Source organism: Stegostoma tigrinum, chromosome 21 (genome assembly GCF_030684315.1).
Source record: "Stegostoma tigrinum isolate sSteTig4 chromosome 21, sSteTig4.hap1, whole genome shotgun sequence".
In the NCBI taxonomy this organism is placed as follows: Eukaryota; Metazoa; Chordata; class Chondrichthyes; order Orectolobiformes; family Stegostomatidae; genus Stegostoma; species Stegostoma tigrinum.
This window is the reverse complement of record NC_081374.1, coordinates 37,791,062-37,804,786: the sequence shown is the minus strand read 5'-3', so window position 1 is coordinate 37,804,786 and position 13,725 is coordinate 37,791,062. Positions and strand designations below refer to the sequence as shown.

The window sequence follows — 13,725 nt, the reverse complement described above, 5'->3', positions numbered from 1 at the left end:
TGTATGAAAGGTACACAATAGGCTCATAACCTTGCTCATTTCCAACATCAGTATGGATTTTACAACCTCTGAGAGAAACTGCCCTACTGGCTACGTCTGCAGATGATGATAAGGTTTATAGCACAGACCTCTTGATGAGTAATAGTCTGGTTTAACATGTGGTTCATGTTCTATGATCAAGGAGACAAAAGTTGTTAAATGGGTGGCCAAATACATTTGGCAATGCTCCTTTTTGCGGCTTAGCACACAAAAACAAGCATAGAGCTTTCTGTGGTTTAAGCATAAAAAATGAAGTTCATGTTATCTGTCCAAACCTACCATGTGGAGGATGCATCTCAGACCTAACTGTTTATTTCAATCTGACCATGAGTATTTTGTCACTTCTGCAGCTATGTCCACCTTCCGAATTGTATTATCTTGTTAATGGGTTAACCTTAGAAACATAGAAAATAGAAGCAGAAGTAAACTATTTAGTCCTGCAAGCATGCTCTACTATTTAATATTTACATAACTTATCATCCAACTTAGTGCCCAGTTCCCACTTAGTATACCCATACCCTTTGATCCCTTTATCCCTAAAAGCTATATCTAAACTTCTTGAAAACATTGTGTTTTGAACTACTTTTGTTGCAGAGAATTCCACAGTGTCTCAGCTCTCTGGGTGAGATTTCTCCTTGGACTTAAATGGCCTACCAAGTATCTGTAGACTGTGACCCCTGGTTCTGGACTTGTCAGTCGTTGGGAACATTCTTCCTGTATTTATCCTGTCTAGTCCTTTTTTGAATTCTTATAGGTTTCCATGAGAATCCCCCTCATTCTTCAAGCTCCAGTGTATACAGCCCTAACCTACCCAGTCTTTGTTCATGCATCAGCCCTGCCACCCCAGCAATCAGTCTGGTAAACCATTGTTGCAACTTCTCCAAAGCCGGAACTTCCATCTTCATGAAAGGAGACCAGAACCGCACACAATACCCCAGGTGTGGTCTCATCAAGACGCCCCTGCTTCTCTACTTGAATCCTGTCACTATGAAGGCATTTGTAGCATGTGCCAATTTGACTGCATGCTTGCTTTCAGAGACTGGCGGACAAGGATACCGAAGTCTGGGCAACAACAGAGCACTTGGAAATCAGTTGCAGGATTAAATAAAGTCCAACGAAAGGCTGGATTGGTTACAGCTATATTTACCGATGTTTTAAGAATAAATCACACATTTATCCACATTGTATTTCATCTGTCATGCATTTGCCCACTCACTGAACCTGTCCACATTACTGCAGCATCTCTGCATCCTTCTCACAGTTCACTTTCTCCCCAAATTTTCTGTCATCTGCAAATTTGGAAATATTCCATTTAGCCACCCCATTGAAATCTTCAACATACAGTGTGAAAGCTGGGGTCCAACCCAGGGGAATGATGTGTTTAGCCCTACTTTGTTTTCTGTCTGCCAGTCAGTTCTGTATCCATGCCAATACACTATTCCCATTCCATGCACTTTAATTTGATGTGCTGATCTCTTTTAAGTGGAACTTTATTGAAAGCCTTCCGAAAATCCAAGTAAATCGCATCCACCGATCAACTCATGCTCTCAAAGTGCCAGTAACTTTGTCAAACATGATACCCTTTTGTAAATAGATGTTGACTCTGTCCAATTCTTCCCTTTGACGCTTTTCCAAGTGCTTTACTATTAGATCTTTTACAATGGACTCTAGCATTTTTCACTACTACCAGTGTCAGGCTGCCCAGTCTAAATTTTCCCTGGCACTGAGGTCTAGCAAAATGCCTTAACTTGTTTTCTGTTGATCTTTTTTTAAATAGTTGTGTTGCATTAACTATACTCCAATCTGTAGGAATTGTTCAAATCTAAAGAATCATGAAAGATGAGCACCAGTGCCTTCTCTATTTCTTGGGCCACATCCATAAGTACTTACTCAACTAAGATAAAGGAAGGGTACCGATCTTGAGGGCGTTTCATTTAATAATGCATGTCCTGTACGGTGATATTTCCAACCAACCTATCGGTACACGCCGTGTGATATTTTGTTTTGGGCACTGTGATGTGAGCTGGGCATTGCAAGTTAGCTGTGCTATAAGTCTGGTTTGAAATGAATTCACGTTATTGTACAGGGCTTGCCTAAGATACTGAATTAATACCTATCTGCAGTGTAATAACATATTTTAGAACAAAATGACTATAGTCTAAGAATGAAGCATATTTTACCAAGTGACATGATTTTGGTTTGATATAACCTGTTTTTATAAAGATCAGTCCGTTTATGATTTGATTTTCATTATTTAGTGTTTTCTCAGAATTTATGAGCAAAAGATCGAAGTGTCTCAGAACTGATGCGAATGTATCGAACAAACCTAAGATGCTTGTTATTTCTTTAATGAGTGAAAAAGAATTAGTATGCAAATTTCCAGAATTTCTTTCAAGCCACTGCCCCAAGATAGACAAAGTTTTTATCAGTATACTGGAGGCGGCATCTCAAGTCAGACAGTACAGAAGAGAGTTGGGGGGGTGCGGGGTGGGGGTGGGGGGGGTTGCGGACGAGGAGAGGGAGCGAGTGTTTGCACACAGCGGGGGTGGGGGGGGGCAACGAGGAGAGAGGGAGAGTGTGGAGGTGTGGAGGAAGGGCGGGTGCGAACACACCTGAGTGGTTCTAAACAAGGCCTCACACCTAAAATGCATTGACTGAACTGAGATGTCACCTCTGGTATAGTGATAAAACTTTGTTATCTCGGGGCAGTGACTCAAGAAATTCTGGTATCTGCATATTAATCCTTTCTAACTTATTAAAGATTTAACAGCCATCTTAGATTTGTTCAATACATTCGCATCAGCTCTGTGACCCTTTGATCTTTTGCTCATAATTTCTGTGTCTGATGCCACCTCTCATTGACAGCTGAAGGAGGAGCAAGACTCCAAAAGCTTGTGCTCTCAAATAAACCTGTTGGACCTGGTATCGTGTAATTTTTGACAGTGTTTCTCAACCTTTGCTGAAGTGTCAACTGACCACGTCTTGCGTTATCAGAGATTTTTCAGAAAAATAACTTTCATTAAGGTTAGCGTTTGGTTGTCGACGCAAAAAACTTAGCTGTTTCTAATCATTATTACAGTCAAGATTATTCATGTCACACTGTTGTGGAACTGAGGCTGAATTTCCTCTTGGGATATTAATGTTCAGTATTCAAAATTCTGTTCGGCTTCGACTTTATGCCAGGCCCCCATGTTGTACTTCCTGTTACTTTTTGAGACTGTTTCCTTTGGAACTACCTCAACTGAGTTGTGGTTGTGCTAATTGTCTGACACAGAAGATGACAGCCCACATTCCTTTCTGATTGGAAGACCAATAAGAAAACAGTCTCAAGTATACCTTAAAAGATGGAATAAAGATGTACCAAAATAGAAGATTCACCAATTTATTTCACAAGAAGTATGAATCACAGCACTGATTTTTTTTCTAACTTTAATCTCAATTATATTTATTTTTATAGAAATGAGCAGAAATTCTAAGTTTACGGACATCGTTTGGTGTGTTTATTAAAATAGTTATAGTTGTCATTCAGTGTTCTTAATCATTTAATCAGTCCCTAACCATTTTTCCCATTTGTTGTTATATCATCTTTATCACTGTGAAGCCAAATATCATTGACTTATGATGAGAATTCAAGCTTTATCACCTTTGTTGTGATTGCCTAAATTTTGCTTCATATCAGTCTGCCCACATAAATTTTACGGTGTTAGTTCTCAAAATGCTTTAAAACAACCCAAAGCACCTAAAAAAAAAATTAGGCCTTTGTGCATAGTGAAATGTTGAGTCTCCAATGGTTTATGCATGTAGAATGTCAAATTGAGAAATATCATCTTGAATATCTGATACTCACTCAGAGATCTGCTGTAATATGCAAATGTCCTTTATTCACACTTGGATTCGCGAGTTCATCTTTGAATTGAGCAGCTTAATAATATTTGACCTTGCAGAGAGCATTTTTCCTGTTGTTCACAGCTTATTTGCGGAGTCTGAAGATGTGTGTGATAAATGAGTTGGATTATGAAGTCAAGGCTATATTTGTAATATGATAACTTTTCTTCTGTGATTGCAGTTTACTTCATTACAGTGCATTTATTTCATCTCCCACAGCAGAAATCTCTTCTTCCAATGTCTAATCCTCACAGATCTAAGTCTGTGTGCAGTGTAAGGATTTTTTAATTGTAAATTTACTTGTAGAATGGTGTGAGGGATTTCGGACCTTTGTAAGCTAGGAAACAATCTGCCCGTCAATGCTAATCAACACTTGCTGCTGGACTAGTCTGCATCTGTTTGTTTTATTCCTGAATGTGCATGTTTGTGTTTATTTTAAGGGTGGTCTGTTGGAGCAAATGTATCAGTAAGGTTAAATTGGGCTTTACCTAGTGCTGTGACTTGCTTAAATTTGGCTTGCGCTTGCTGATGTTGGTGTTCACTTGAAAAGAGATGCACCATTGTCAAAGCAATTAGTATCTTAACTGTTCGTTTCTTTTCCTAGATTGAGAAAATAATGAGTTCCATTGGTGCAGGGATTGACAGTGACTTCAGAAAAGATCGACATAATGCTTCAGGTAAATAGAGTTTAGAAATTTATATTATCTGTATGATCATTGAAGTTTGCAAAGAAATCAATTTATATTATACTGGTTGTCTTTAAAACCAGTTTAATTTCTTGTAAGGTGACTAGAGTTTATGCTTTGTGATTTAAAAAAAAATCTCTTTGCTAGTTTACAATAGCTGGCATTTGCAAAGAAACAACTGAATGTGCCTGGGGCCATAACAGTACTGAACAGAACATTTAGATGCTGTAGGAAGATTTGGTGCAAAACAAACAGGCTTTATCTTGATTTCAAAGTCAATCTAAAGCTTGTGGAAAAATCATTTTTAATCCAAACTAGATCATTCCAGAACAGAAGTTGAAACGCTATGATTTTATATAAATTTATACTCACCTAAGAAACAAAATTAGAAATGATAACTGAAGTATATTTTTATCTATCTCTGAGCTTGTGTTTAACTCTTAGCTTACTGAATAAGAAGGATCTCTAAATGCTGATTTGAAACAAGAAATGTGAGGTTTTACGGAAAAGTAATAACTTGAAAGAATTCTGTATTCATGTTGTGGTGTGGAAAGAATTTCTAATAACCTTAAAGTGCACCTTTCTTGGCTTTAAGATTGCCAGCTTGTTATTGAGGGGGTGGCACGGTGGCTCAGTGGTTAGCACTGCAGCCACACAGCACCAGGGACCCAGGTTTGATTCCAGCCTCGGGCAACTGTCTGTGTGGAGTTTGCACCTTCTCCCCGTGTCTGCGTGGGTTTCCTCTGGGTGCTCTGGTTCCCTCCCACGGTCCAAAGATCTGCAGGCTAGGTGGATCAGCCATGCTAAATTGCCCGTAGCGTTCAGGGGTGTGTGGGTTATAGGGGGATGTGTCTGGGTGGAATGCTTCAAGGGGCAGTGTGGACTTGTTGGGCTGACGGGCCTGTTTCCACACTGTATAGAATCTAATCTAATCTAATCGAGTCAAATTGGTGATTCCGGGGTTCACAAACAGTGCTCATCGGACAAGAATACCCTTGATTGCTCCACTTCATTCCAGGGATATATGACCAAAGTACGGAGTTTACCTTTACATTATATAGTATGGATTTTGGATTCCAACCAACTTCTGCCAAAAGAAAAAGATTAAATTTAAGTGATTTCAAATTGTCTAATATAAGCTCAGTTCAGATCAATCTTCTGATGTATAAGTGTATGCAGTTTTACCAAATGAGTATTCAATGGTATTTTTGATGCAATAATTTGGACAATTTTGAGGGAGAAAGCACTATTAAAATTATGCATTACTTTGAGCAGGAACCTTCTGGAGAAAACAAATTTCAAAATTTTTGTCTGCTGTAATCCTGTGTTTCTAAGAGCTGCAAAGAACTGCACAAATGAAGTGTGTTGTGAAAATGCAGACAGTAGAGGTTGAATGACCCCGCTTGCCATACTGGGACTTGTCAATGTTAGATGTCAGTTGGGGTTTGATGGTATGTGCTTATGATGAGGAACTCTGTAATAAACACATGAAGCAATTGCCTGCAGTCCTCTCTTTGAGCAGACCTCTTGCTAGAGGAGAATGTACCTGTTGCATACATGCTTTAGCTCCCTCACTCTCTTCCTGTCGTCTTCCCCCTGCCCGCCCCCCCATTTCTCTCTCTCCCTCACACCAACTTTCCTCCAACCCACCCGTCCACTTTCCACCCCCCTTCCCGCTTTCTTTCCCCCTCGTTCCCCCCCCCTGCCTTTCCACTTCGTTCCTCCTCCCCCCCCCCCACTGTTCCACTTCATTCCTCCTCCTCCCCCTCCACTGTTCCACTTCGTTCCTCCTCTCCCCCCCGCCGTTCCACTTAGATCCTCCTCCGCTGCCGTTCCACTTTGTTTCCACCCCTGCCAACCATGGGGCCCAGCATCCGTCTCATGCCCCCTCACTCCCCCAATTCAACCCTGTGCACTCCCCTTTTCCTCCCCCACCCCCCACATATCCCCTACCCCCCCCCCCATTCCCCCTACACCCAGGCTGTCTTCCCCCCCCCCCCACACATATCCCCTACCCCTCCTCCTCCATTCCCCCCACACCCAGGCTGTCTCCTCCCCCCCCCCCCCCCCAACCCCCACGAAGTCCCCTCTGTGCTCCCACCCCTCCGTTTTCCCTCTCCCTATCCCCCATCTCTCCTTCCATCCTCTCACGTCTCTCCTCTGCTTCCCCTCCCCACTCTTGCAACCCTCCCCCCGCGTCTCCCCTCCCTCCCTCTGTTTCACCCGCACCCAGACCAGTCTCCTCTGTGACCCCCTGTAGTCTCCCCACGCTTCCTCCCCCATTCCCCCCCCCCCCCCCGTCCCTAGCGGCCCCTGTCTCCCCTCCAGCGCCTGCCTACTCCACCCTCTTTACCTTACTCCCCAACCCCCCATCTCCTCTTCCCTCCCACCCTGCCTCTTTCCCCACCCCACCACATCTCTTCTCCCCCCCTCCCCACAAGTCTCTCCTCCCCCTTTGCCTCCCCGCATGTCCCTGTCCCCCTGCCCACTGCATCCCCCTGCACCTCCCCTTTGCCCTGCGTTTGCACCTGCTACTTTCCCACCCCCACTTTGGCACTCGCCTCCCCCCACCCCCCACCCCACTACGGCCCCTGCCTTGTCCTACCCCCCCCCCCGCACCCACCTTCTTTTCCCCCTCCCCTGATTGGGAATATTCACTGTAGCCATTCACCCTGAGATAGTCTCTGCTCCACTGCTGTTGTTTCTGTGACTGAGCTCTACTCACCACCTCTCTTTACTGCCTCTCACTCAACCTGCCACCACTCAATCTGTCTCGTCCAGTCTTCCCTTCCCTACCTCTTCGTCCTACACCACCTTCCCATTAATTTGTGCCCCCTCAACTGCACCCTCCCTTGCTGTTTCCTGCAGTCCTCCCAACCAGTCCATCCATCCATCCATCCCTTGCACTACTCCTCTTGCCTTTTTTCCTTCTTCTACATTCCTTCTTTCTAACTGCCCATCCTTATATGGTTCCTCAGAACTACTGATTTCTCTCAACCATCCTCTCAATCCCTCCTTCCTCATTATGCACTACTCTTATGCATTCACACCTCCCCTACTCCTGCATTCCTTTTCACATTCTTCCCACTCCTCTCAACTTCAACTCTCCAACTGTCCCCATGTCCCACATTTGTCTGCCCCATCTCTTTCTCCCTTGCAGAACAACATGTCCCAATCTTTCTGCCACCTAACTCCTTTACTCTCACCCTATTCTCCATCAATCTACCTCCCATGCTCCCCGCATCTCACTCCCTTCTTCCCAACTGCTGAACTCCTGTTTCTGTCTTTATCCTTCCTCTTCCTTTCTCTGTCTGCTGTGTTACTCCCCTTTTTTTGCTCACCACGTCCAGCATTCCCTTTCCTATCACTCAATATAGTTCCCCACTCCCACATCTCCTCTTCACCCCATTGCATTATATTTTAAGCCTTAGCCTAGTCAAAAGAATTGACTGACTTAGTGAGCTTTGCAGCTGATTGTGCAAACAGATCGTCCTTTGCAATGAATTTGCTTATTTCCGCTGAATTGACAGTTGTGCCTTCATTTACTTTGATTTGTATTCCTGAGTTGTTGTGCTTCCCTAGTGGAAAGCAATTATATTCAAACAAATCAATCAGGTGGGAACATCGAGCAGTGGCATGGAAGGAAACATTTCAGAGGAAAAAATTGCAAATTTTGATTTTAATTTTCTCTGGCAAAAGCCTTTGCTTCTGCTGAAGCCCACAGTTCATGTCCCTGGCTGTTCAGAGTTATATGAAAGAATGCACTTTGCAGCAATAAACAACCAGAATTTGAGCTTTTTCTCATTCTTTCTGAAGTAGCCTCATTTCTCCTGACACAGTCGTAAGCTGCTGAGGCTGTTGAATGGTTGATGGTGTATTCTGATCAGTGCAGGGAGCTCAGAGGGGGAGGAGGGAGGATAGGGTGATAATAGTATGAAGGGACCAAGCAAAGAGCTCAGCTGGCAGACAGTGAACACTGCTGCAGCATCAAGAGCTGATCATTAGACTGGAATTTGAAGCTCAGATCCCTGCTGTATTATTAACATTGGAATAGAGGCAGCAAGTGCAGCTGCTTTACTTGGCTTGAGTGCAAAAGCAGCAGCTCACATATGCTGCATACTGTTTATTTAATTCAAATAAGTTAACTAATGGGGACATCAGAGACTTCGGCTTATTTGACAACCATTCTGCATGGCTATAATTCTGGATTACAAAGATCTATGCAAAGTTTGAAAAATTGATATCGCTGAATTATTAATTCAGGCTTTTAAATACTCCTCCGGATTTGGATCGACACCTCTGAGGTGCTACGTTTAAGGATATTTTGTTTGCATTAGTTGTCCCAGCACGTTATGGGAGACAATGATGTGGCAATGTCATATCTCCTCCTCGGAGTGCCGCTGTTACCGCCTGAATGGTTTTTCCTTGCTCAAGCGTTTGCCGATCAATCTCTCAACAGGTTCAAGGATACTGGAGCAGAGTGTCGGGCAGTGGCTTGAATCGATTGGGATGCAACAGTATGAAAGTAAGCTGCTACTGAATGGATTCGATGATGTGCGCTTCATGGTAAGTGCACCCATCTGTGCTGCTTAGTTGTAGTTTATATCTTCACTCTTTTGCTCAATTTACATTTGTGATACATCCCTGTCAAGCATTCAATTAATGATTTGAAGATAAAGGTTGAATTTGATTCATTATTTCATAATCTTATCCCCTGGAAGACTGCAGTAGTACTCTTGTCCTGCATTCAAAAGTAATTAAACCAGCATTTTAAAAGCCACTGTGGAGCAGTAAAGTAGTTCCTGTGAGCTCTTGCCAGCATACCCAGGTATCTTTGCTTTCTTTGACAATGGTTGGATCATCAATTGATTTCGTCAAGAGACCTTGGTTAAAAATATGTTTGTTGATGTTAACCATATTTGTTATATAAAGTTAGGCTATCCCTATTATCTGCAGAGATTAAACAAATATACAATCATGTTTCACAAACAAAAACAAAAATTGGTGGATAAGCTCAGCAGGTCTGCAAGCACCTGCGGAGAGAAATCAGAGTTAACGTTTTGGGCCCAGTGAACTTCCTCAGAACAATCGTGTTTGATTCGTTCATACTCCACTCTTACTGCTCTGCTAATATGTTTCATTTACCTCCTCTCAAGAACACAATAATTTGGGGGAAAAATACAGCTACTGTTTCTCACTATGCATTATATACAGGGTTCTAGATGGATTTGAAATGTGAAGCCTTTTAAAAATGTATGTTTTGAGCTTTCCTTGTTTTAAATGAGTTTTTTTTTTCTTAAAAAATTGAGTCTAAGCTTTCAAAGGAGAACTGATGTCTTGTTAGTAGTTTCTTAGGAATCCACCAGTTTTAAAGCACAACATAGCCTGACGAAATGGCAAGTTCCAGGTAGTGATCTGACTTTAGACCAATAAACATTAAATCCTAAATAAAAACTGAAAGAACTGTGGATGCTGTAAATCAGGAACAAAAATAGGAATTGCTGAAAAAGCTCGGCAGGTCTGGAAGCATCTGTGGAGAGAAATCAGAGCTAACATTCTGGGTAAGGGTCGAATGACATCAAATCCTGTTAGCTAAGTATGAAGGGCCCAAGACCCAGTACTATTTTTCTTCCTTAATATCAATAATTATTAACCGCTAAACTTTTTGTTAGAAGTTCATTGTTTTTCTATTGAATGCATAATAGAGAACTAACTAAACATAAACAATTGCAGTAGCATGAGTGATTCAATAGTAAAGAATTTCTTTGAACTTTCTAGGAGAGATATTAAGAGATTAGTTTCACAACATCAGTTTTACAAAAATAAGTTGATTATCGAATATCAATTTGTGCATTGTAGCATTCACCTCCCCATTTCATGAAAGTGAGCTAAACAATTATTTTCTTTATCTGATCTTTGCACTAGTCAAGCAAAATTGAGAGATTTTGATCAGGAAGTAAAATGTTTATTCTGAGAAAAATATTTTTTTCAGTACAACCTCTAAATCAGTAGTTTCTGGTGATTTTTTTTAATTTTAAGATCTGAGTGAGTACTGGGGGTAAATTCAGTTGCCTTTTCCGGTTTAGAAAAACCCTCTTGCTGCAAGTTACAGTGAGTAATGGGCAGTATGTTGTCTGTCACTTTAATGGCCCTTCTGTTACATATTTAGCTGCTATTTCATACATTCAAATGATAAACATGGCTTTAAAAATCAAAAGTGTATTCTTTTCAAACAGTGAAATTCTTAGGTTAGCAAATCTGTTGCTTTTCTCCATGTCATAGAGTATGGAGTTGAAAGTCTGCATTCTGCCATTGGTTTTGAAAATTTGGCTGCATTTTTGAGTGAATTTTGAAATCTAGTAACAAGCTAGGCATTGAAAATTAAGACATTAAAACAACTATTACTCAGTAAAGAAGCTACAACTTGAATTCAATTTTAACATTTAAAGCTAGTCTTTGCTGAAGTGACAGATTATGATTTGGAACTTAAATAGAAACAAATTTGGTGCACATTACTATGTTACATCTGGGCTATGTGCTTTGTCTGGTGAGATCTTGCATAAATCTAGATCTACATGTACCATCAGGGAGGTATGATATTCAGCATTGAATTATTAAAGTTTCCGTTACACATTCTGTTAAATTAAACTGTTTAATTTATCAAATTTGTGTTTACATATAAATTGGCATTCCAGTTTTGACCCAGTAAACATTTACTTTATATTACATTTGCTCCTTTGTTGTTCTTCCTTCTTGCTTTTCGTTTTGTTCTCTCCCTCCTTCCTCCTCCCTCCTCTGCCTCCTGCTTCCTCCACCTCTGCCTCCTCTTAGAGGGACATTCGGTTACCCAAGCATTGGCAGCATTTCTGTAACTCGCTTGTTACCTCACAGGAAATTGGACCACAAAGGTAGAACCCATTCCTACATGGTTGCCTCTGGTGTCACACGAACATTTTACCTTTGACCACACTTAGTTGACATCTACTCCCTGAAATTATTGATGACATCATCTGAAAATACATAATTTCTACATGTCTTCTACTGATACCCTGTATCTGATCACGTTTGTTCCTTTTCTTGACAATATGCTGAAGCTGAACCAGGCTGTTTGCAGTCTCAAGGTCATACTTTACATAACTGGACAATCGCTGAAAGCTGACAATTGACTATTCTTGTGATATTTAACCAGACGTTCCCCATATGATAGCCCACGTAAAGTTGAGTGGCAGACTCTGCTGATCACGCCCTAACGCTCTCCAAGTTCATCTATTACCCTTGTGCTCATTGCTGAGTATTAGTTCCTGGTTAATTAATGCCTTAATTTTAATAAAAACCAAAATAACTGTGGAAGCTGTAAATCAGAAACAAAAACAAATTGGTGGAAAAGCTCAGCAGGCCTGGCAGCATCTTACAGATTGTAGATTCCCTACAGTGTGGAAACAGGCCCTTTGGCCCAACAAGTCCACACTGGCCTGACCTTCTATAACCCACCCAACCCTGAACACTACGGGCAATTTTAGCATGGCCAATCCACCTGTCCTGCACATCATTGGACTGTGGCAGAAAACCAGACCATTTGGAGAAAACCCACGCAGACACGAGGAGAATGTGCAAACTCCACAAAGACAGTCACCCAAGGTTGGAATTGAACCTGGGCCCCTGGAGCTGTCAGGCAGCAATGCTAACCACTGAGCCACCATGTCGCCTTTAGTTGTGACATTTGAACATGCTGATTTTAATTAGTCAGCCATTACTTGCTGTGCCTTCAGCCTGTTTGGCCATAAATCTCTAATTCCCTGTCTATCATTCTTACCTTTTTTTTCCAAGAGCCCCCTTCAGTCTTTTTTTATAGTTTGTTATTAAGCCTTTGTACATTATATTAGGGTACTTTATTAAGCCAAAGATACTAATAAATGCATTTGGTTATATTTTATGGTTTACCATTTTGGTAGAAGGATATCTGTTTGTTCTTTTTATGCACTTACTTCTATCTGATCCCATGATAGAATATTTATTCAGATGCTTGTGTTGCTTTGCTTGGTGTTGAGATGCTAAATAATTTCAGGTTATAATTCCAAAATAAAGGATTTGTGCTTTCAGTCTGTTAACAAGTTCATAAATAGTGATTAAATGTCACTTTCATTCACAATCCATCTTCCTACACCTTTCTGGTCTGTTGGGTTTGTGTTTTAATGCTTAACACTGTTATAAGACCTGCAACTTTGTGTATATAGAAGACATATTTTACAAGCTTGTTAGCTAGGTTTCAATATCTGTAAAAGTTTGTTCAAATCTTGTTTAAGATCTGTCAGGGAGGACAAATTAACATGAGTAGCATTAGGTGCAGTTTAACCAAGGAGTCTTTGCAGCAAGCAAAGGCTTGACTCACCAATGGCAACTCCAATAATCAGTGTGAATATTTTTAACAGGTCTGCATTGTTTAATTTGTTGCTTTACAAGAGGTAACTGCTGATAGAAACTGGAACTGTTGAATTTTTTCAAGTTCAGGTTGCAAAGGATGATGCTGAACCTGGCCAACATTTCTCCAATGAATAATTTGAGAAAAAAAAACATGATTGAGCTTTCAGTGAGGCAGCTGTAGAATATAAAGGGAGCTTGGTGGGGATATAGATATTTATTCAGCCAATTGTCTTTAGTAAGATATGACAAAACTTTTATTTGTTTTTAGACTTCTGAACATACAAAATCGGAGCTGAATTAGACTATTTTGACCCCTCAGGCCTTGCTCCGCCATTCAATAACATTGTGGCCAATCTGTTTGTGTTTGGAATTCACATTCCTATATACCCGCAATAACCTTAAATTCTTGTATGCAAGTAAACCCATCTACTTATGCTGTAAAAGCATTATGAATCCCTGTCTTCTGAGACTGTGGCACACAGTCGCACAATCCTCAGTTGGGGGGAAATTCTCTTTGTCCCTGTTTTACAAGGTTGATCCTTGATTCTAACACAGTGCCCTAATTCTGGACTGACTCAGAAGTGAAAATATATGCTTTGCATCTCCATTTTGTCAAAACCATTTAGGACCTTGTACCACTTGAAAATGCGTAGAACGTAGCTTAGAGCACAGGACTTGTATTTGTGGCAAGACC

The 13,725-nt window shown here is 41.1% G+C and overlaps 1 protein-coding gene across 4 annotated transcripts in view; it reads left to right on the top strand.

The window, feature by feature from the left end:
* The window catches only part of LOC125462739 (ankyrin repeat and SAM domain-containing protein 1A-like), a 334,971-nt gene that overhangs the window by 219,744 nt on the left and 101,502 nt on the right, over window positions 1-13,725 (top strand). For 3 of the 4 annotated variants that reach the window (XR_009447014.1, XM_059653455.1, XM_059653454.1), the window contains exons 14-16: window positions 4,144-4,197; window positions 4,529-4,601; window positions 9,070-9,176. Coding sequence is in view for 2 of the 4 variants with exons in the window: in XM_059653455.1 (XP_059509438.1) it covers window positions 4,144-4,197; window positions 4,529-4,601; window positions 9,070-9,176 (234 nt within the window). In the remaining 2 variants the exon portion in view is untranslated. The remainder of the gene's footprint in view (window positions 1-4,143; window positions 4,198-4,528; window positions 4,602-9,069; window positions 9,177-13,725) is intronic. The other variant, XR_009447015.1, reaches the window with a different exon arrangement.